At 46.5% G+C, this 23,625-nt stretch overlaps 1 protein-coding gene across 2 annotated transcripts; it reads right to left on the bottom strand.

The window, feature by feature from the left end:
- Positions 1-10,010: 10,010 nt before the first annotated feature.
- Positions 10,011-12,054, bottom strand: LOC136517811 (lysine histidine transporter 1-like). Of its 2 annotated transcripts, XM_066511459.1 has the most exons (5): positions 11,769-12,054; positions 10,791-11,689; positions 10,610-10,701; positions 10,411-10,479; positions 10,011-10,321 (listed from the first exon to the last, which is right to left on the bottom strand). In XM_066511459.1, the coding sequence occupies exons 1-5, from the start codon at positions 11,951-11,953 to the stop codon at positions 10,223-10,225; spliced, it is 1,344 nt and encodes a 447-aa protein (XP_066367556.1). In that variant the 5' UTR covers positions 11,954-12,054; the 3' UTR covers positions 10,011-10,222. The 2 variants fall into 2 exon arrangements, with proteins under 2 accessions (XP_066367556.1, XP_066367557.1); XM_066511460.1 differs by lacking the exon at positions 10,011-10,321 and having other exon boundaries at positions 10,419-10,511; positions 10,632-10,701.
- Positions 12,055-23,625: the final 11,571 nt, after the last annotated feature.

Here is a 23,625-nt window from a genome sequence, read left to right as displayed (position 1 = left end):
TCCTCCGCAACAAAGAGGCCAGCGGCCATATCATCAAGTGGGTTGTCGAGCTCAGCACTTACTCCATTGAATTCAGAAGTAGGCCTACCATGAAGTCTCAAGCGCTTGCTGATTTCATCGCTGAGTGGACCAAGATCCAAGAGCCCATCACCGCCACCTACCCCGAGCACTAGGTGATGTACTTCAACGGTGCCCTTAACATTAACGGTGCTGGTGTGGGTATTCTGTTCATTACGCCGACTAAGGATAAGCTCCGATACGTTCTCTGGATACACTTTCCAACCTCTAACAATGCCACCGATATGAAGCATGCCTCCACAAACTCCGTATAGCCATTGAGCTCGGCGTCAAATGCCTCATGGTATATGGGGACTCCATGCTAGTCATCAACTAGCTCAACAAAGATTGGTCCTGCTCCAGTGAGAAGATGGATGCATATTGCGCTGAAATCAGGAAGATTGAAGGGAAGTTTTACGGTATCGAGTACCACCATGTGGTACCTGATCAAAATTAGCTCATCGATCACCTATCCAAGCTAGGCTCCTCTCGCGCTATGATTCCATCGGGGGTTTTCATTCAAGATCTTTTGGCGCCATCCATTAAGGAAGATAAGGAAATTTAGGAAGTTCATCCTGCCGAGCAGTTGGTACTTATGGTACCTTCACCGATCACCGATTGGAGGGAACAGTTCATCAAGTACCTCTCCAGCGCTGAAGTACCCACTGATAAGACTAAAATCGAACGCCTAATACGTCGAAGCAAGCAATACGTGCTGGTGGACGGCAACTTGATGAGGAAAGTGCCAAGGAAGGGATACTGCAAAAATGCATCACGCAAGAAGACGAAATCAAGCTACTTCTCAAAATTCACTCTGGTTCCTATGGCAACCACGTGGCCTCAAGAACACTAGAAGGCAAAGCTTTCTGAGCTAGTTTATACAGGCACACGGCCATCTCCGATGTAGAAGACCTCGTCCGATGTTGTGAAGGATGCCAATTTTTTGCCAAGCAGATACACGTGTCGGCACAAGAGCTGCAGACCATCCCAGCTTCCTGGCCCTTCGCATGCTAGGGACTAGATATGATTGGGCCTTTCAAGCTATTGCCAGGTGGTTTCCGGTACATATACGTCACCATCGAGAAGTTCTCCAAGTGGATCGAGTATAAACCGCTCATATCTACTACTGCAAAGAAAGCAGTCAAGCTCTTCGAAGATATCATCCACAGATTTGGTCTCCCGAATAGCATCATCACCAACCTCGAAACTACGTTTACTGGCCACCACTTTTGGGACTTCTATGAAGACCGGTGCATCTCCATCAAATACATCTCCGTTGTCCACCCTAGAGCCAACGGCTAGGTCGTACAGGCGAATGGCATGATCCTTGATGCCCTCAAAAAGAGGCTATATCAGAAAGAAGAAAAGCATCAGGGCAGATGGCTCAAGGAGCTACCAGCTATAGTCTGGGGACTGCACACTCAAGCTAGTCACAGCACCAGTGTGTCTCCATATTTATTGGTTTACGGCTCAGAAGCCATACTACCAGCGGATATTGCCTTTCGAGCACCTAAGGTAGAAAATTATGATGAAGAGCAAGTCGTAGCTGTTCGGACAGAGGACATCGATAGGGCTGAGGAAGAATGCCGAATCACTTGCGTCCGCATAGCAAAATATCTAGAAGGCTTGTGGAGGTACTACAACTACAACATAAAAGGTCGTTCATTTGCTGTCGGCGACCTCATTCTCCGCAAAAAACAACAAACCGAAGGGACGCACAAGCTCTCCTCCCCATGGGAAGGGCCTTACATCATCAAAGAGGTTACCAGACCAGGGTCTTATCGCCTATGTGACTTAGACGGAATCGATGTCCCCAATTCATGGCACATCGAGCACCTTATACGTTTCTATCCTTGAAACGCTCCATATATGTACTCTCCATTTCATGATGAATAAAAGTTTTGGTCTCCATAATTTGCCTTCATTATTTATCCATTATGGTTTAATCTCCACTTACGGTCGCCGAGCTTTTGGCTACTCCATGACAAACTCCAATACGAAACCGTCATAACTGCGCCACCCACGTTTCTCCAAATCTCCAATGTTTTCGCCAAACGGTTTTTCTCCCAATCGCCGACCACGTTTCTCCAAATCTCCAACATTTTCGCCAAACACATTTTCTCCAAAACGCCGAACATGTTTTCTCCAAAATGCTGAACACGTTTTCTCCCAATCGCCGACCATGTTTCTCCAAATCTCCAACATTTTCGCCGAACACGTTTTCTCCAAATCATCGAACATGTTTTCTCCAAATCATCAACGTATTTCACCAAAACATGTTTCTCCAAATCGCTGAAGGCTTTTCTCCAAATCTCCAAGATATTTTGCCGATCAGCGAGCGGCATATGTTTTGCTCTGTTCTCTATGGAAAAGACCCAGTCTCTGATCTCTCCCTACACGTGCTATGGGCTCCGCGCTCTATGTTATGGGTGGTCGGCTATGGTTCCTTGGTCACGCCTGTTCCTCCTACAAGTGCACGGGCTCCGCGCTCAATGTTATGGACTATGGGCTAGCCAAGGCCGAGAGCTTAGTAAAAAACTAACTGCTCGAATGCCTCTTATACTCCGTTTATCTCCAAGTTATTTCGCCAACCGCCGAGCCGCACACGTTCCGCTCTGTGCTCTATGGAGAAGACCCACTTTCCGATCTCTCCCTACACATGCTATGGGCTCCGTGCTCTGCATTATGGGTGGTCAGCTACGGTTCCTTGGTGACGCATGTTCCTCCTACACGTCCACGGGCTCCGCGCTCGACATTATGGACTATGGGCTAGCTGAAGCCAAAGAGTTCAGTAACAAACTAACTGCTCGGCTGCTACTTATACTACGTATAATTGCATTGGGTTGTCACTACAATGATTTTTCACCGCAAATATGAACAAGTCGCATAAACATGCACTTCATAACATTTATACACATACATAAATGTTTTTGCGCTTTCGCGCATTCTAACTATATTGTCCAGATGTTATAGATGATAATCTCTAAGCAGATCACCAAGCTTCGCCATCGCCGTCCATCTCACCAAATAGGTCAATGTCGCCGGCCAGCTTTTTCGCCGCGTCCTCCACCTCATCCTCCAGCTGTTGGGTCTCCGCCTCGCCCATCCCTTCGGCGAATCCAGCCCCTATCGCCTAAAGGTCAATGGATTGATAGTGGGACCGAACCACCGCAAGGGCATGAGTAATGCCGGTAACAATAGCATCGCAGTTGAAGCTCTTGAAGCTCTCCCACGCCATCTTGCACCTTTCGATGATGATGCCCGGGCGCGGCGGCCTGCTGTTAGGCTGAGGAGCCACCTCCAGGTCGACGAAGTCAAGCACTAGTTTGACTTCGGCAACTACGGCGTCAAACTTGTCCCTCTGGGTCCGGGCATCCTACTCCAGCACATCGAACTATGCCATGACCCTCCGACGGTAGTCTGCAAGCATTACAAAGTTCCATCAAGGAAGGAAACTACTTCAGCAGTAATTCCGACCAGGGAGTACTCACCGTTCAGCTCCTCGGCTAGTTTGTCTGCTCGCCCTGTCTCCTTCGTCTTCTCCTCTTGGAGTTGTTCGAGGGCCTGGCACAGCTAGCCGAGCTTTGCGTCTTGCTCTACAAGCACAACAGTCATCACTAAAAATATGGTTGTTCAGCAACACAAAGCATATTCGCTGATATACCATACATGCTTTCTGCTCGGATACACTTTTGAGCTGCTCGGATTTTCTATTCTAGTTGCGTGGAGGCACTCGCCAACTCTTCAGACTTGCACCGCAGCTGCTCGAATGTAGCCGACAGCTGTTCGGACAGGACCCCCTTCTGGTATTCTAGGTCCCGCGCGTTGGACTCAACAATATCTTGCTCGTGCCGGGCCCTCTAGATGTTTCTCTCCAATAGGTTCATCGCCTCTCTGAGTTTTTCGTTCTTCTCGACGAGGGCCTCCATCCTCTTTATCAACTAGTGCCGCTGCTCTGCAGTCCGAGTTATCCCCTGCAAATGCACAATGATAATGATGAACTCCGATCTCCAACGTCATAGACAAGCATTCCAGATGCAATACTAACCTTGATTTGTTTCACCACTCCGGCAAGGGCGGTCTTCAATCTCCTCATCTCCCTGGTGGTGTCTTCCTCCTCAATAACCACCACCTTGTCACTGTGCTTGTAGAGGATTCAGATAGATTGGGGTCGAGGTTCAGCACACTCGATCTCTTCCACCTCATCCTCCTCTGCCGTAGCTCGAAGCACCACCAGGGGGCTCTGTGGCCGAACAGTGGGTCCGACCATGCCCTGTGATGCCTTAGGAGGCATCGTTTGCTCCTCAGGCACTGCTGGTTTCGCCGCCCCAGACTCTGGTGTATCACCGGTAACTCCAGCCTCTGCTCTCGAAGACCTGGCGGTTCCTGCCGTTGCCTCGGGCACTACCGCCGACTCGTCCGCTGTCAATGCCACCCGTTCATCATCGCCAGGTCTGCCAGTAGCGGCGGTTGACTCCTCCTTCGGCTGTCGAGCACTCGGGGACTCCGGGATAGGAGCTGTCGATGTTACCTCCACCCCAGGATCAACCCTCGGCTGTTCGATAGTCTGGACTAGCGGGTCAGATCCTTCGCATGTTTCGCACTACATCAGATCAGATCGTCGAGCGCCAAATAAGGAATGACAGCAAAGTAACTCCAAGGCAAGGATACTTATAGCTTGGTCTGCCGATATAATTTCTTGAACCGGTGCTTTGTACTCGAGCCCCTAGGTGCGGTCATGGGGTTGACTCCCGTGCTCCGGGGTGGAGGTCCCGCCTCCTCCACCGTTGGCCTCTGCTCCGCCCGCCGCTCTAGGACTTCCTCCGCCTGCTGCTCGGGGGCTCCCATTGCCTACTACGCGGGGACTCCCCTCGCCCGCTGCTCGGGGACTTCTTCGCCTCTCTTCGTTTGTTACTCCATGTGTGTGATGTGTGGAGGTGCTTTAGTGCTCGGTGGAGGAGCCACCAGAATTTCATCGTCATTCGACCACTCAAACACCGTGGTCCTTCGCGTTCGAGTGGTCTAGTTGCCACCAAGCGAAAATGCCACCCCATTTGAGGGGAGCGGCGGCCGCTGTCTTCCTCTTCTTCTGGGCTAGCCCATCTGCCGCTGCCCTCTTCCCCTAGATTTTCTCTGACACTGGGGATGGACTCTCTGATGAGACACTGATGGTTTCCTCCTCCGGCTATGGTTGTGGCCGGGAATCTACATGTTTCGGCCAATCGCTCCTCGGGACGCCCAAGAAGTACACCGCTCTTTCCTGGGAATGGATCTTTGCATAAGTGAATTAGTTCACTGCTCGACAACAATCATGGATACAAAGCAACATCAATAGAACAATTGAGATGGTTACCTGAGGAGGTGGATTTATACAGTTGAAGGCCCTCATTTGCCTTGACATGCTGAATGAGGCGTTGGGAGCGAATAGCTCTGCGGCCTGCTCTAGCACATCTTTCCTCATCAGTCGCTCCGTCCTCTCCCGGGTCCCATCGTCATCTCCCCTGAAGTCAAAGCCCGGGTGGGCCCTCTCCTTGCAGGGCTGGATGTGGCACACTATGAAGCTCACCCACCAGTTCACCATTAATCTCCATGCCTTGAATTAAGTCAAAGAGCTCCCTCACATGCTCCATGTCAGCGTTGTTCGGTTTCTTCGACCAGCTCTTCTGGCTCTCCAGGATGTGGTGGACGTCGCAGCGGATTGCAGGGTGGCTCTGCTTCATGTAGAACCACCTAGAGTTCCACCCTTTTTAGAGAAGTGTTCAGCGGTACATTAATGTATTCACTAGCCATCCCATCCCGGAGCTGTAGATATACGCCACCGACCACCTTGGAACCACCGCCGCCCTTCTTCTTCAACCAGAATAGGTGTCTGAAGAGGTTGAAGTGCGGTAGAACCCCAGATACATCTCACAGAAATGGATAAAGATCGAGATGTGTAATATGGTGTTTGGGTGGAGATTGCACAAACTAATTGTCCAGAACTCCAGCAGATCCTGCAGGAAAAGGATGAACAGGGAACCCCAACCCACGCTAGAAATAATCCTCAAAGACTACAGCTTCATCAGTGTTAGGCATCGGGAAGGGCTCACCGCTGGCTGGCCACCATCTAGCGATGACACGGTCTGGAAGAACACCCGCCGCCACCATCCTATTGAGCTCCACCTTCCCCATCTTCGACGCAACCCATTCCTCATCGTGGCTGGCTCTGGCGGCCGCCTTCTTTGGCTTCACAGCTCCCTTCTTCAGCGCCATTTCTTAGATCTGGTTTGAGATTGGTGGTGGATGCATGTGTGGATGTGAATCTGGAAATGCGATGGCAGAGGAGGAAGACGAAATGGCAAAGGGGCAAAGGTATGAGCGTGGGGTGCGGCGGCACAGTTATAAAGCACTCCCCCACCTCTTCACATTCGAGGGTTTTTGGGAAACCGTTCCCACGATTTGCGTTTCTCCAAATTCCCCGCAACTGAAGGTGGGCTGTTACCTGGGCCTTCGTGTAGCCCTGGCCTGTATTGCTGATTTATTTCCACAATTTGTTACGGCTCGACGAATATTCGCCGACATCTCCGACAACCATTACGGCTCCGTAATCACTACTGTACAGCCATTGCTCTGGTGTTTTCTCCACGGTTCTATTTTTTCCAAGTTGATTGATGTTTCTGACCCTGGCACCACATGACTACGTCACCTACTATCAGGCTCGGGGACTAAGTGGGCACACTTCACCTTGTAGTGAATGTGCTTGTTCTCATCTCAAGGCTACCCTCAGGGACTGGCTAACTGCTCGGCTGGTCTTCTACTTTCTGACCCTAGCACCACGTGACTATGTTACCTACTGTCAGGCTCGGGGACTAAGTGGGCACACTTCACCTCGTGGTGAATGTGCTTTTTCTTATTTCAGGGTTACACCTAGGGACTGGCTGCCTGCTCGGCTGGTCTTCTATTTTTCTTCTACTTTGGACCCTGGCACTAGATGACTACGTCATCTACTGTCAGGCTCAGGGACTAAGTGGGCACACTTCACCTCGCGGTGAATGTGTTTGCTTTATTCTAGAAGACTTCGCACCTCTTGAAACTAAAGAAGATTATCTCCTTTTCTCATGGTCGGACTCTAAGTGGGCACACTTGGTCCACTGCGAAGAAATTTTCGATTCTGAACTTAAGCTCCTTACACCCTTATGGCAAGCCGTACTTGGGTTATATTGCTCATCTACGGTTCACGCTGCTTGGCTATGGTTCATGCTGCTCAACTACAGTTCACGGTGCTCGGCAACTGCTCACAACTGCTTGGCAACTCATCATAGTGGTCAGACCATGAGTTTGACTTCTCGACTTTGTTCGCACCTGCTCGGACAAGCTCAAGACGGTGTTGCACAACGGGTACAAGGCACTTGGGGACTAGCTGTGGGTGGTACGACCCCAGATACCCATGGCAGACCACATGGGCTACGTCCCTAGGGGCGGTCTAGCCCACAAGAGGAAACCTTGCGGGGCACGACTCTGCTCGGCGCCTCCCACAAGACACCAGGAAGATATCCTAAAGATACTACGAGATCTGTTAGGATACGTATGATCCCAAGATTCCTATAATCTGTTATTATTTTCCGGTTATCTCTCAGATCTAACCGACTTGTAACCCTGCCCCTCGGACTATATAAGGCAGGCAAGGACCCTCTCCAAACTCACGCAATATCATACGATAGCTAATACAAACCAGCAGACCACAAAAGTAGGATATTACGTCATATTGACGGCCTGAACCTGTCTAACTCGTGTGTCTCTGTTGCCTTCTTGTTCTTGATCACATGCTTCTCTGCCGATCAATCTACCTACGTGGGATACCCCTCGGAGGACTGCTGATGATGTTATGTCGACACTCTCCCCCAACGCCACCCCTTTCTTCCCCACTAGGACCCCAGGGCTCTCCAAGGCCATGAGGTGGGCCGAGGAGTCCGACATCTCTGTCTACAACATTGACACCAACACCGACAATGACACCAAGTCCATGCAGCCATCTTAGGGGTCCTACCTCGATGCCGTACGCCAGGGCTCTCTAGCACAGGCAGGCCTAGAGGCAGGGACTAGTTCCCAGCCACACACCTGTGTCATCGAGGAGCAGCCGCCGGAGGCCGTGGAGGCGGGTAACTTCAACTCCCATCAAAGCGCAAGAGGGGGAAGCAACGGTGGAGGCCTAGGCAGCCTATGCGCCATGATGAGCAAGCTCCGGAGCATAGATGCGCTCTGGCATCACAGCACTTGGGATGCCGTGTGGGCAACAGTGAGCGTGCCCCTCCTCATGAGCCTGCCACCGACTCAGACCTCGATGTCACTACCACCCCGTGCTCCTATGCAGACATCGTCCGCCAGAGCTCCCCAGTACGGGTGGTCCGCTGCCTATCGGCCACCCACGCTGAGGTCAAGCTGTCGGCGAAGGCTTCTGGCGAGATCCAAGGTGCACCATGGCACAGGCACAAGAGCAGGCGTAGGAGGAAACTACAATGCGCAGCACTATGGGATGGGCATGCTCGTGCCACCGTTGCGCTCGGACTGGGCGACCGCGGCACAGTGGGCCGTGGCGCTGCCACACACGTCCTAGCCTACCAGCGACTTGGTGAATGTAGCCACGCTGCTGCGCGCATCCCGGTCCACCGATGCTTGGGCGCACGTGTGCCGCCATGAAGACAGCGACACTACTCACCACCAGACTCTGAGGGATGGAGGGAGATGCTGCCCCAACAAGCAGACCCGCCACCAGGCACTCGCGTCACAGAAGCATGTGGCCACGCCAGCGCGGCATCCCAGAGCCATTGCGCGACTGCTGCCTGAACTGCTTGATGTTCTTCACCCACCACATAGCTACCTGTCGCCTGCCGCGGCAAGGTTTTCGTGGCCGAGGGTTCGAGCACCTTGCTAGAGACTGCAGGTGCTCTGCTCACTAGGGAATGGCGGGATTGGTGTTGCGGACTCTGGCCAGCGTCGCTCTATCAGGGTAAATCGGGCTCCGGGCAGCCCTGCCACGCAGCCGAGCTCACAGGCGAGCAGCACAACCCCTCCAGCCTCTTCGCCTTCGGCCGTCGTGCAGACATCGGTGGCAGCGGTCACAATGGCGGACAAATCGACAGCACCTCCTACGGTCCCTGACCTGTGGGACCCATACAACTTCGCGCCCACCTCCGCAATGCTTCCTAGTTGTGGCCAGGACGCTGGACGACACCCCGCCTCGGATCCCATGATTCTAGAGGCAGTGCTGCTCTGTGAGCCCACAATCACGGAGGTGGAGGTCGATCCGGTGGAGGTGACCTCCAACCAAGTCGATCATGCTGGCATAACTATCGACCAATGTGGGATGGAGGTCCCACCTTCCACCCCAACGAAGGCACACTCCATGGCTATGCTTTCGGCTGATTGCATGGTGGCCGGACCGCAAGATGAGGCGGCCGACGGCATGGCAACGGGCGGTGCAACAACTGAGCCCAGCACCGAGGACATGCCCACACCGAGGGAGGCCGCCAAGCGACTGGCTAGGTTCATCGAGGAGGTCTAGGTAACGAGGCTGCCACCTCTCATCAATACCCCGCCCAAGCAGAAGCCGACGCCAAAGCGGACCTTGCCCCTTGGGAGCAGGCGGATTGCTACTCAGCAGATGGACCACATCCCGGCGTCCAAACGCGGTGAAGTTCTGCTCATGAAGAAGATGGGGTTCATGGCACCTTTAGCACCGAGTTCCTCTGCGGCCAAGCGCTCGTACGACTCCTACTTCAAGGGCAACCTTTCGGCAGCAAACATTGAGGCTCTCGATGAGTTGTTCCCAGCATCCAAGGCAATGACTGGTGGAGCAGCTCGCTGGTCTTCGGCCATGGTGCCATAGGCCCGCACATAGTTTAGGTTGATCCCAATGGATCCCATGGATGTCATAGCCAAAACGTAGCCTCTGGAGATATCAGTCGGGCCGGGAACGGTCTCTTTTGTATTTTTAAACTTCTATCTTCTTAATACAAAGATACACAATGCTCTTGCATATTCAAGAAAAAAATATAGATGGCAATGATGACATAATACTGAAAACTCGAAACTAATAGATTGCGTCTCATCATCAGATAAAACAAAAACGAGACAAAAGTAACCTCTCATCTCTGTTCCTAAGTTCTGGTTCTGGATGCTTGGATGCTCAAGAGTACAGCTTGAAGCTCTTTGCGTCAAGAATGATCTGCCGCAAGCCTCCAATGGGGGAGATGAGCGTCAGCAGCACTCCGATCACGATACAGATCTGCCCAAATTAACAAAAAACACAGCCATCGAGCATCGTAAGAACATGAACAGATCTCAAGAAATGAGCAATCAGTGAACCGAACTTACAATGTTGATGAACCATGATTGGCTGTACTTCTTCGGCTTGCGCAGCATGAGCCAGATGATGCAAGGGATCTGCACATCATGGAATCTGATGAGTAAAACATCTAGATCACGTCGATCGATCCCCGCGTGTATTCCAGTTAACAATCAAGAACGTAGAGTGAAAGCTTATTTGCTTGATGTGGTACAGTACAGTACATACATAGTATGTGGTGGGAGCGAACCCGAAGCCGCCGAAGAAGCCGAGAAGGCCGTCGAAGAACGGGAAGGTCATGCCCACAAACATGGTCGCCGCTGCATACACGTGGAAGGCAGGGATGTCTAATTTTCGCCGTCCATGTCGATCAATGCAAGATGCCAATGGAATCATTCATGTGACTCACCGACATAGGCGGAGCGAGCGATCAAGCGCAGGCGGATCCCCGGGGTGAACTCGTGCTTCTTGACGAGCACGGTCTCGATCATGTCGAACACCGGCATGACGTACACCTGGTAGCTGCCGACGACGTGGACGACGACCATGAGGTTGGCGGCGGCGATGAGCCACCGCGGCTTTTCGAGGGAGATGAGCACGTTGGGCTCCACGGAGTTGCCGAAGGCGTAGTACCCGGCGAAGGCGACGCAGAAGTAGCAGAGCGCGACGATGGCGTAGGCCACGACGACGCCGAGCCACATGGGCTTCTTGGACGGCTTCTCCGGGGTGGACGGGATGGTGGCCTGGATCTCCAGCACCACGTTGTGACCCGCGTACGCGAACGCCACGGCTCCGAGGCCGTTGAGCACGCCGAACACCCGACCTGACGTAGTGTTCGCCCTGAGCCCGTAGTCGGTGGCGCCGGCCGTGGCCTCCTCGGCGCCCTTGACCACCGACGTGACGAAGGCGATCATGGAGTAGGTGAGCGACATGACCGCCGCGGCGGCGGACACGGCTGAGATGGAGTTGAAGTTGGGGAACTGGGAGAGCGGGAAGTGGACGGAGCCGAAGATGATGATCCAGTAGGTGAGGCGGATGTCCTTGCAGCGGCCCCTGCAGACGAGGTCGTGGAACTTGCGCAGGCACTGCCCGCCGGTGACCATGTACACGATGTCGGTGCCGACCTCGACGATGAGCTGCTGCGGCACGATGATCCAGAGCCCAAGCCGCTCGCCGAACGCGTGCTGCCCGAGCTCGTGGTAGCGGTCGAAGCGCTTGCCGGGGATCATCTCGTGCATCTCCACCATCTGCCACAGTGTGTACAGTGTGATCACGAACGACATCACGATCACCACCGTGCCGAGGCCCCTGCGCATCCATACCATACCCGTCGTGTCGTGTTTAACACCGAATTTGGATCGGAGTATATGCGTGTGCACGTACGTACCATCCGAGCTGCGACATGGCGAAGGGGAGGCCGAGCACGCCAGCGCCGACCATGGCCGTGACGTTGTGGAAGGCCGAGTAGTACCATTTGGCCGTGCGGGACGAAGTGATCGGGAGCCAGTCGTTGACGTTCTTGGTCTTGTCCTCCTGCGTCCTCTCTCTGGCCGTCTCCGCGTACTGCTCCATAGTGGCCGCGCGGCGCCGCCGGTGCTTGCGTCGACGATGATCGCCGTGCTTGACTCGGCGCGCGTGCAACAACTCTGTGCGGTGCGAGGTACCCGCTTCTGTTTGACGGAGAGGATTCTTAGAGCGTTTCTGGTCCGGCACCGCGCGTTTTTATAGGGTCTCGACTGAGATCCAGTTCACACAGAAGAGTTCCAGAGGATGTCGTTATCCGTGGACGTATCACATCGATTTTCCATTAGCTTACGAGCATCTCCGAGAGTATCATATTTTATTTTCCCAAAAATACGTTGTTTTTCAATTCTTAAAAAAGTATTAGGAGGAATAAATAAGATCATCTTTAATAATTTCTAATAATCCACTCCTAAAATAAAAATAAAATTTTACATCATGAATCCTATATTATTTCTAAATTATCCTAATCACTTTTATAAATTATTTCTCTCTCATACATTTGCATCAGCAACCCTTTACTATTCTTTATTCTTTTTCCGTCCTTCCACCTTTAGATTGGCCACACCATACACGCGTTTAGATCGACCGGAGGGGATATGCTTGACTTCCGGCCCGCGTATCTTTCGCGCAATGAAGGGTTTTATCCCAAATGCTAAAAGATTGGAAGATAGGATAAGGGTTTGTTGGAGATGATTTTTTTTTTCTATCGTGCTAAAATCCTAAATTGGGAGAGTGTTTTAGGTACTATTGAAGATGCTCTTATAGAAAGTCATCCTACGAAGTACAAGGCAAAAAATAAATGAAATTTACGTTAGCAGATCCTGTCCAGCTCATTGTTAGCCAAGTTGGGCTTAAATAAATCTACCATTTATTATGGTAAATTATACCACTTAATAGTAATATAAGATGCTAAAATTGCATGGAAGACATTTTGTGCACAATGAAAACGACCATCCGACTTATTCTATCTATAATAGGTTCGAACACATTAGCAACAATTTGTATAACGTGAGGTGTGAACTCATATTCCACGAGTCACTCTATCTACATTGAGAAGCCAAAAAAAAAGTAAGAGTTCACTCATAACAGAAAGTACCACATTTCGAAACGATAAATATCAAACATGCAAGAAGTGTACATCTTTTTCCACACACCAGCACAAGGCCACCACCCACTCTCAAGCACATTAGGACACGTACAACGGACGTCGGAGTGCCGTCTACAACGCAGTATATATTTGCAAAGAACACCCTCTCTGACGGCATTGAATGAAACAAGAGAGTGAAGCCGGCGTCTCGTGAGGTGACGGCAGCGGCGCATGCTCCGAGGGATGTTTTCTCCACGTGGCGTGCGCGGGGATCCAGCTGTGGCCAAACCTGGCGGAAGTAGCTCGGCGCGCGCGACTTCTTTCTTCGTTGCTGTATGCTCGCTCTGTCATGTTGTGTAATGGACAAGCAAGGCCACACCCATGTCACCTTTGCTGTTTTCCTATAGCAAAATAAAAGAAGAAATACACATAGAATACAATTATACGTACCCTATGCAGCTAACAAACGTGAACCATCCATCTCTTGATGCTATATTTGATTTATGAAATATATTATATTACATTATATATACAATATATATGATTTATTTTCAAGTATTTGTTTTGTTTCAATTAGCAACATAATAGTATATATAAATGATATTCATGATTGATCATGCCTACATACAAGCATTAAACGATTTATAGACAGCTAAATAAATAGTAGGTATCTATGGGTTGTACAAGCTGTCTGTTTAGCCGTCTATGTTGTAAATTCCAAGAACTTACAGACAGCAGTTGTCTCTCTGTTGTAAATGCCCTTATCATATTTGGCCAAATCAACCGATGAACAGTCATAATGTACACGACTAAGCTTCTTACTAGCTACCCGTCATCACAAGGCACACCAAATCTATCAGATTACCTGGTCACAATATGTTACTCAGCTTATCATTCATACATGACATATGGTAAGTATAAAAGGGTTCTCAAATTTGATGCAATAAAAATTGGTTTAGCTTTTCGGCTGATGGTTTTTGCGGTTGATAAATCGGCTGAAGCGGATTTATTATGAGAGAAAAATACTGTTCCATAGCTGATAAACCAGACTGATAAATTTAAACGAACAGGGATCACACAATTCCTATACGGTCACAAGAAGTAGTAAGCGGTGACCATGCCATGTACTTAACTTTTAGCATGAACAAGGGCAAAGCCAGGATTTAAATACGGGTCCGTCCGCCGAGTGTAAAAAAACTGAGTTGCTATATTTTAGGTGTTTGAATTTTTAGATAATTTTAGACAACAAGTTATACATTAACTATACAATTAAAAGGATAACTCATAAGAGACAATTTACAATTTTTTCTATAGACATAACGACAAAATTGCCTATTGACTGAACAACAAAAAAAAATCAAGTACCTAAAATATAGAAGAAGTGAAAAAATTAAAATACCAGTGCCCGACATTGATGCTGACTTAAACAAATAAATAACTTTGATGTTGGCTTAAAAGACTATAAATCACATTTCATCTCTTTCTTTTCTTTATCTCGGACATAATCAGTTTCTTCTATTTCTGACGTAAAAAACAATTTCTATGAAACATTAGAGACCCATTTACCCCTATTTATACGATTTAAGTATATATAAAACATTTTTACTTTAATTTAAACTATACTTTGGACCTTAGAGTGCTATAGATCTGATTTTATTTTTATTTTTATTGTATTTTAATAAGTAAAAGAAGTCAGTTAATTCATTAAGGCTATGTTTATACCGTGTACCAATGGTCAATTATGAGTAGAAGGTTCAATTAGAACAATTATTATTTATTTCAAGCTATTTCAGGCTATGTTTATACCGTGTATCAATGGTCTAGCCACCACTTCACCCATCTATTTATGTTTACAAGCACCCTACAAAGATACTAAACAAGATAACAACTAGAGTGTCGAGCTAGTGAGAGCTCACCTAAACAAATCTAGTGCAAGGTCACACAACCTAATCAACTAGAACACAAGCAAGCACAAGGGAGTTCCTACACATATTACTAAGCAAAAGGTAAACACTAACTACAAGCTACACTAGTACAAGAGCAGCAACTACTAGAAATATCTATTTTTATAACAAAAATTTTAATGACGAATTCAAAACCGTCATAAAAAATCATTTTTATAACGAAAATTTCGGTTTCGTCGTAGATCATCATGACGAACCTCGAACCCCACCTTATCTATGATGAAATCGGGTATCGTCACAAAAAACATCATAGAACAGCACAATATTTCATCATAGATCACTCGCGCGACTGTTTCTGCTCGTCTGTGACGATCTTATTCAGAACTGTGACGAACAGGACTTCGTCATTGAATTAATTACTGATCTATGATAAACAATATTCGATCTGTAATGATGGCGCACGGTACCTTCTCCATTCGATGTGTACCTGTGGGACCTATAGTTAGTCATCCGTGACGCTTGCAGATCGTCATAAAAGTCTCTGCTCGGTCCTTTCTCCATGCGACGTATACCTATGGGACCCTTTCTCCATCCGACCTATGGGACCCGAACCTATGGGGCCTATCTCTATGTCCATCCGACCTGCGGGACCTGACGGCTTGCGTGTCACTTGTGCTTGTGGACCCTTTTCCATCCGACTTGTGGGACCCAAAGGCACCTTTCTCCATCTCCATCCAACCTATGGGACCCAACGGTTTGTGTGTCACGTGTACCTATGGGACCATCCGACCTTTGGGATCCGACGGCTTACATGTCACGTGTACCTATAGGACATTTCTCCATCTCCATCCGACCTATGGGACCCGATGGCTTGCATGTCACTTGTTGCCGCTAGGGTTTAATAAATTCAAACTAAAAAACCATAAGACCTAGGAGTCGAACCCGGGACCCAGAGCAAGGAATAGACTGTCTTTACCATTACGCTAGATGCTTGGTTGTGTTGACATGTCTTTGGAGTCGTATATGTTCTTTGTGTGGACAGGCTGACTTATATATTGGATATATCCCTATCCCCTACAAGTGGAAACAAATCTGTGCCCATTGGACTTGCGATGGTGGCGTCAGCGACGACAGCGGCAACGGAGGATCCCCAGTGTGCTGTGGTGGCTCAGGCTTCCTTTTGGAGGGTAGGCGGTGGGTCTTCCCAGTGGAGCGCAGCGGCATTAGCGTCCGTGTCCATCATGTGCCGCAATAGAGGCAACAAATCCGATCCGCAAGTCTCCTTTCTCGCCTTTTCCTGTTCGCTTCACTGTTTTGGTCCTTGCTTGAACATGAGGTATAGAAGAAATATTGTAGCGTTTCAGATCTGGTTAGGCCAATGATGATGAAAAGAACTAGGAGGTGGAACTAGTTGGTTTTCTGCCTATGCGTGTCACATGTAGATCTATCTAGGTAAACAAACAGGCCCTTCACTTCTGCCTTAAACTATTTTTTCTGTCCAGTGCTTGCTTGATTCTACATTTCTGTTTCATATGCTCCAGTGCCACCAGTGAGTCCTTATGGTATTTTGAACTTGTAACATATCTGAGGCCATATTTCTATGCCAATGATGTCTACATGGCTATTGGATGTATTAGGATGCAGCTCATATGTTTGCTTTCTGTGTCTTCTTATTGTTGACAACCAAGTTATCCATTTGGTTCCAAACAAGATGAAGGCATCGAAACCAAATCGATGCTTTGTGTCCATCATTCACGTGACTGAGGCCACTAATTAATGTCTAAGCTGTACATGTTGCTACTGATGCCAATGATGATCACTACTACTTGTTCACTGAGATTCTACTTGTGAAAACTAAGGTAGCCTGTTCAGGTTGTGCAGATTGGAGATGAGTCATCTCTGCTATGTTGTGTTCAATGGCCATGAGCCAGGAGTTTACTATAGCTAGCCTGACTGCCATAGACAAGTTCATAGGTTTTGTGGTTCTTGTTATAAAAAGTACAACTCCTATGAAGAAGGAATTGCTACCTTCAAGTTAAGAACCAACTCAAATCCAGCCTTAGTTCATGATGATGACTTCTATCTTCAAAACCCAATAGCTGCTCCACCCTCTTCGTCCTTTAAAACTATTGTAATTGTAGTCCTCTTAATCTTTGTCTGTCTCCTATGGAAGCTATGAGCTCGTGTAGTGATTGTAAGTGTGATGGTTAGACTTGATTTAGCTGGAATTGTAATGGTTATTGCACCATTAACTGCTACTCTAGTTTGAGTTATATATATCTATGTGGTGCTATAAATTTAGATAAGGTCGTACCATGAAAATTGTTAATGGTTGTTAAAGTTGCACTTTAGTATGAGTTGTGGACTTCACTGATGGGTCTTTGTTGGATTATTTTCCTCCTCAGTGATCTCATTACTGAGCAAGCTCTCATCCTACTGCATGCACATGATGAAAAGGAGGAGACCCCCAACAAGAGGAACGCATTGGCCAGCCTCATGGATGATGTCTTTGTCGAGGTCCTTCGCCATCTCCCTACCCGCTCCTTGTTCTGCTGTAAATGTATCTATCGCTCCTAGAGATGCCTCATCTCGTACAACCATAAGTTGATGCCCCAGACTATGGCTAGCTTCTTCTACGATGGAATCTACGGCCAAAGAAACTTCACCGGCATCACCGATGTTTACCCCTCCTTGTTCTTCTTGCCCTTCACCAACAACAATGTAGCTATCTTAGATTGCTGCAACGGCCTCATCCTATGCTGGTGCCTTAGGGATGATGGATACCAATATGTCATCTGCAATCCGGCAACCCAGGAGTTGAAGGTATTGCCGCCTAGAATCCATTCTGTTGGTGAGGCTCGATTGGGGTTCGATCCGATACCCTCCTCGCACTTCCATGTGTTTGAATATATGGAGGAGGATGGTCAGTGCGTGGGTGTGGACATCTACTCATCTAAAACTACAGCATGGATCTTTAAGGAATCTAAATGGGGTGAGGAGGTTGAGTGGACATTATCAAAATCAGCAACTGTGTTTCTTAACGGTTGTCTACACTATATTGGGTTCTGTGAGGGTTAATGTCATATACTTGATGTGGATATGGAGGAAAATTCCTAATTGACCACGTGGTTTTTCACGCTCCATCCATCAAGCTCAGGGTCACTTGTGTCAATATACTGTTGGTGGTCACAATATGTCCAAGCTTTCCATTTAGATCCTTAAAGACTATGATACTAATAATAATTGGACATTGAAGCATACTATTAGCCTGCATAATTTGTTTGGAAAGACTAAGAAACAAATGGGTTACTTTGATTTTGAGTCATGCTACACAGCGGTTATAGTTTACCTAGAATGGAATTTAGTTTTCTTTATTGGGGTTGGGGTGGAAAGAGCCATCATCGCATATAACATGGACAACAGAAAAGTTCATGTCATCCCATTCCGTATGGTACACATGACATCCTGCTAGAAATTGTAACATCCTAGATGTTTAGCACTTAATAAAACTTTAATCATGGTCATCATCATGCATAATCATCAAGCATCATGGCATATAAGCAACTCATGATTCAAATTGTACCATGTATATGTTGCATAGGAGTGGTGATATCATTTCTTGCAAGGTTACCAAAAGACATCCATTTAAGTGTTTTGTTATTTTATGGAGCAAGAAATCCTTCAACAGTTAAAAGTTTGGTGTATGCAAATTGTCGAGTGCAAAGTGTATACATCACCATAGTACCAAAGTTGGATTGTGAAATTTAGTTAAATATGTTAAATTGTGAGTTTCAAATTTGAATCTAATATCAAGTTCTACAAATTGTTAATTTGCCCCAGGTCATTGATTCAAATGTTGGGAAGTTCATTATTTGGGGAATTTTGAATCAATTTTCTTAAATAAAAAGTTGGCAAATTTGATTCTATGAATTGGTACAAAACTTGTATTTTGAAATGGTGAAGTTGGTTGGATAGTTTGGAATAGGATTAATTACTAGATAAGTCCTCAAAAATTGCTAAACAACTAATTTGAATTCTCAATTTGAATGAATGAACAGTGCACATTTGTTTGAGTTTCAATCCATAGTTTCCAAACTATTTTGAATTTCAAATTGTACTTTCAAAACCAATTGGAATTTGGGTTTGAACTTTAAAGCAAAGTTGTTGGTCTTTTTATTTTGAACAAGTTTGCTTAAAGGATCTAGTTGAGATTCTGAATGGATTGGGAGATTTTTTTTGAAGAAAAGAAAAACTGATGAGCAACAGTAACCTGCCGTGACTCTTTTCTCTTCTTCTCTCTCTGTTCCTCACCGTCGCCATGGCAATCGGCGTCTTCTCGTGCTGCATCGTGCTGGCGTCTTCTCGTGCTACGTTGTGCTAGCAGCTGGTTGGCTTGCCCAAGCTGCTCCCGGTGAAGACAAAGTGTTCTTCTCCTCCTCTTTAGACGCAGAGCCGGTTGTCATCGTCTCTGTCTTCGTCTTTGCGTCTCCTCAGCGCCGCTGCCCAGTTTTGCTCGCCGACGAAAATTCGCCGTCGATAAAGCTCTATCGTCCAATAGCTCTCTCCACTAGCTTCGCCTTGCCCCTGCGGCTCACTTGAGCTCAGCCTAGCAACTGCTACCGGTCGGAATCGCCTTGTTCGCCGGAACGCCGTCGCGACGTCGGTGCGAGCCGCCATGATCGTCGCCGTCGTCTGCAGAAGCCTCCAATGCATCTCGGCTTCATCTAGTTAGCCGCTCAAGACGTGGTGAGTCTCTTCATGCCAAATCCAGCTCCATCTTGATCAGTTTTGTGCCATTGTTGCCATTCCACCCTTGCGCCATCGCGGTCAGCCATGTGCGCCGCTGGTTGCCGTGTGCAGGTCGGTCGGGGTCATCCCAGGCCACGCCAAGTCCACCTATCGGTGCGGCCGAGTCTGGCGATGATCTTGCGCCACCTCACCGCCATCTTTACTGCCTTGATTGGCCGGCAACGTCGCTGCCGTGTTTCCTGGCGCGGCTCAGCTCGGGGAAGAAGACGATGACTGTAGTGGGTGTTGAATAAAAAGTCCATGATTATTTTAAATAGTGCTGTGATTTGTTATTTTTGTGTAGAATTAAATAGAGCTTTAAATATTATGAAAATTTTTGTGTGACCTCTCTAAGATGTAAGCTATTTATGAAAAAATTGAAACCATGAAAATCAACAGTTTTTGATGCTTAAAAATTAGTCCTTTTAATTAAGAAATGCTTGCTGTGTGATTTTTATAGGCCAAAATAAATATCCAGTGACCATGAAGCTTTTATTGTATCTGTTTATTGTTAAAGCCTGCCTCCACAAAAAGTTTAGGATTAATTTGATGATGTTTAATTATACTCTTATTTATATGCCTTAATTATTAGTTAATAATTGTCGAAATGATAAACATAAATCATGAGATGTCCTCAATGGTTTTTGGAGTTGATTACAGATCATGAAACACCCCACCCCTGCTGTGTCATGGCCAAGTGATTACCTTCTTGATATGCTTATGTTCGCCCTTTAGTTAATAATTCTAAATGACTTAATTAACAATTTCATTAGTAAATGCATGTTAATAAACTTGATTGCTTCTTAGATGCAACCTCTTGGGTAAAAAGTAAAAGTTATACATTTCCTTGTATATTGTTTATACATGTCTTTTCATGATGAAGCTTTAGTTGGTAAGCATGTTTGATAAGTGAACCTTTGACTTGTTAGAAGAACGACTAAAAATGTTTTATGATAATTACTTGCAATTGTACTGTGAAGGAAAGTTGTATTCAAGTTAGTTAATCTTTTATGCTTCCACCAATGCACCTCCATGCATCATGTCATACAATTCATCATGCTAAAGCATGCATTATTTATTTACGTGTAGTGCATACGTGAGTGAGAAGGTTCGCGTTGACTAATCTTCGGATGAGTGTCATCATTCAATGGTGCTCGTGTTGATCAAGTGTTGGAGAAGGTTCATCCATCAATGGTGATGCTGTCAAGTCTAACTCCATAATCTCTCTATGGAACTAACCTTTTCTGCCGACCAAGGCAAGCCCCGGTTTATGCATTAAACCATTACCTTGTTTACTTTGAAAAGTTTATCACCTATGTTACCTATTGCATTAAGTTGATTTATTCAAAGGTTACCTACTTGATGCATTGCCTACCTTGTTAATTGTTTACCATCCTTGAAGATGATTTCATTTACAAAGGCGTAGAATGCTTAGTATGCTTTATGGTAGGTTTTCAAAGTAAAAGTTTCGATACAATCAAAGATGGCATACTGGCCAAAGAAAGAAAGAAGATAGAATGAACTAGAGACTAGTCGGGTGACTTATCTTGAATGTTGGGTAATGTTGCCGACTATGTCGCTTAAAGGTCACTCATTGTGGATCTTTTGAACGAGACACTTTGTAGTACTGATCACATACTCCGGTAAGCCTACTTTGGCTAATCCGATACTAAGACGAATGCCCACGCACTGGGAGTGGAGAGATGGCGGGAGTAGCATGGACCCTCGTGGCTGGAATGTGGCCGGATTTGAGGTGTGCTGTGCTCTCGGGTGGCGTGGAGACGGCTTAGTATAGGAGGATCCGGTAGCGAGGTTGATATATGCAAGATTTAGTTATACATATGTCGTGTGATAAGGAATCCCCAGCTAGGACTTGAATCAATTCGAATTGCCGGTGCTCCACGGATATGGAGACTCGTTTCATTATAGAAGCAATGCAGGACTGGTGAGTTACTAAAATTTGAGAAAAGGAAAGGAATGAGAAGGATTGGAACATGGGATATGAACACTTAGTTTGAGATAATGAACCAAGAAGACTTAGGGGAAAAACATGAAAATATGATCAAGAATAGTAATCTTTTGGCAAAGAACTTTTGAATCTTGCTACATCCTTACCTTGCCCCAACACCTGCATCTCTAAAGTCTTTCACCCCCTTTTACGTCGGGTCAGTCTTGTTGAGTACTTTTGTACTCAGGGTTTGTTAACCCTTGTTGCAGGTGAGCCTCATGAGTAGGTCTGTTTTGGACCTTGCTGCATGACCGTTGTTCAAGTCGATGATGATAAATGAATGTGTGATCCTTGGGTAGGATACTTATTTTATGTGTTATGTTTATGTTAGTTATGCCACCCCACCACTACTATGGTTTGTAATAATTATTGAACTTAGTTTGTAAGGTTTGAAACAACTGGTTTGTAAACTATGTTATTGTAAGACTTCCACTAATTTACTCTGATGTATATATTTGAATAAATGTTGTAATACTGCAATAACTCTGTAATGGGATCCTGCTCAGAAATCGTGGATGATTCGGGGTTCCCCGAGGACACCCGACAGACTTCTTAAGGTACTAGGAACATATGCATAGTCGTCAAAGGTCGTTGGACACTGATAAGTGCATGTGGGTCCTATAATTTAGGAGGTTCTACCATAGAATGGTATCAGAGCGATCGTTACAAAGTCTTTGTTGTATTGTTTTACAAAAACTTCAAAATGATTTGGGACAAATATATATAACTTGTTAATTTGGTCCAAATTGCTTCCGACTTATCTTATTTCATTCTCTCCATTCCTTATTTGATTAAAAAGGCTTTGTGTGGTGGAGTAGTAATCTTATTATGCCCTATATAATAACAACTATTGTTTATGTACCATAGGAGCTTTGATGTTTAGTAATGTAAGAATCGTTCATGCATCATGTCATTAATGAAACACTGCACATATTCCAGTTATAATCATTCATATGAAGTTGAAATATAATGATGTTTACAACTTCCTCCTTCCATTCAGGGAATGGCTTGTACTTGTTATAGTTATTTTGTCCCAATGAAATTGATCATGTACCAAGCTTTGCTAGTAAACCACTCTTTGCTTATTTTTGCTCATAAGTTCCACATCTTTGGGAATTTCTTGATGCACTTTAATTTTCCCCCACCTACTCAATGTTGAAACTTGGAACTAATCCTTGACTTCCCAAACCTATGCATGTGTCATGTCTTGGTCTCTCCTAATGCAACACATGCTAGTTCCTTGATCTTGCTAGCTTGACAAGTGTTACTTGTGAGTTACTTTAGTTGTGCCCTATGGTGGTGCCATGATCCCTGATTTACGGTGCCGCGTCGAAACCTGGGGTCTCCTGTGGACTGCAGCCATAAGGAAATACTGCTGGGCGCTCGCTGGTATCGAGGTCTGCGGTCATGATCCATTATAGCTTCGCAATTAATGTAATTCACTCATCTTGGAACTCTCATTTGGAATTCATGTTCCATCATTCCATTGAAGTTACTAAATCCTTTGTCCCTTACAACTGTCTTTTGATCTCGTTTACAAGTTCAAGTCAACTCTTGTTGTTTTATGAACAACTTGAAAGTTAATGTGTTTGACACATTTCCTTTTCCACTACTCAACCCAATGCTTTTCGCACTTTGTAATCTCGGGACGAGATTTCTTTTAAGGGGGAGGGATTGTAACAGACTAGATGTTTAGCACTTAATAAAACTTTAATCATGGTCATCATCATGCATAATCATCAAGCATCATGGCATATAAGCATCTCATGATTCAAATTGTACCATGTATATGTTGCATAGGAGTGGTGATATCATTTCTTGGAAGGTTACCAAAAGACATCCATTTAAGTGTTTTGTTATTTTATGGAGCAAGAAATCCTTCAACAGTTAAAAGTTTGGTGTATGCAAATTGTCGAGTGCAAAGTGTATACTT

The sequence above is a fragment of the Miscanthus floridulus genome, chromosome 17 (assembly GCF_019320115.1).
Source record: "Miscanthus floridulus cultivar M001 chromosome 17, ASM1932011v1, whole genome shotgun sequence".
Classification (NCBI taxonomy): domain Eukaryota; kingdom Viridiplantae; phylum Streptophyta; class Magnoliopsida; order Poales; family Poaceae; genus Miscanthus; species Miscanthus floridulus.
Note: the sequence above shows the minus strand (reverse complement) of the source record. Positions and strands in the feature narration are given on the sequence as shown.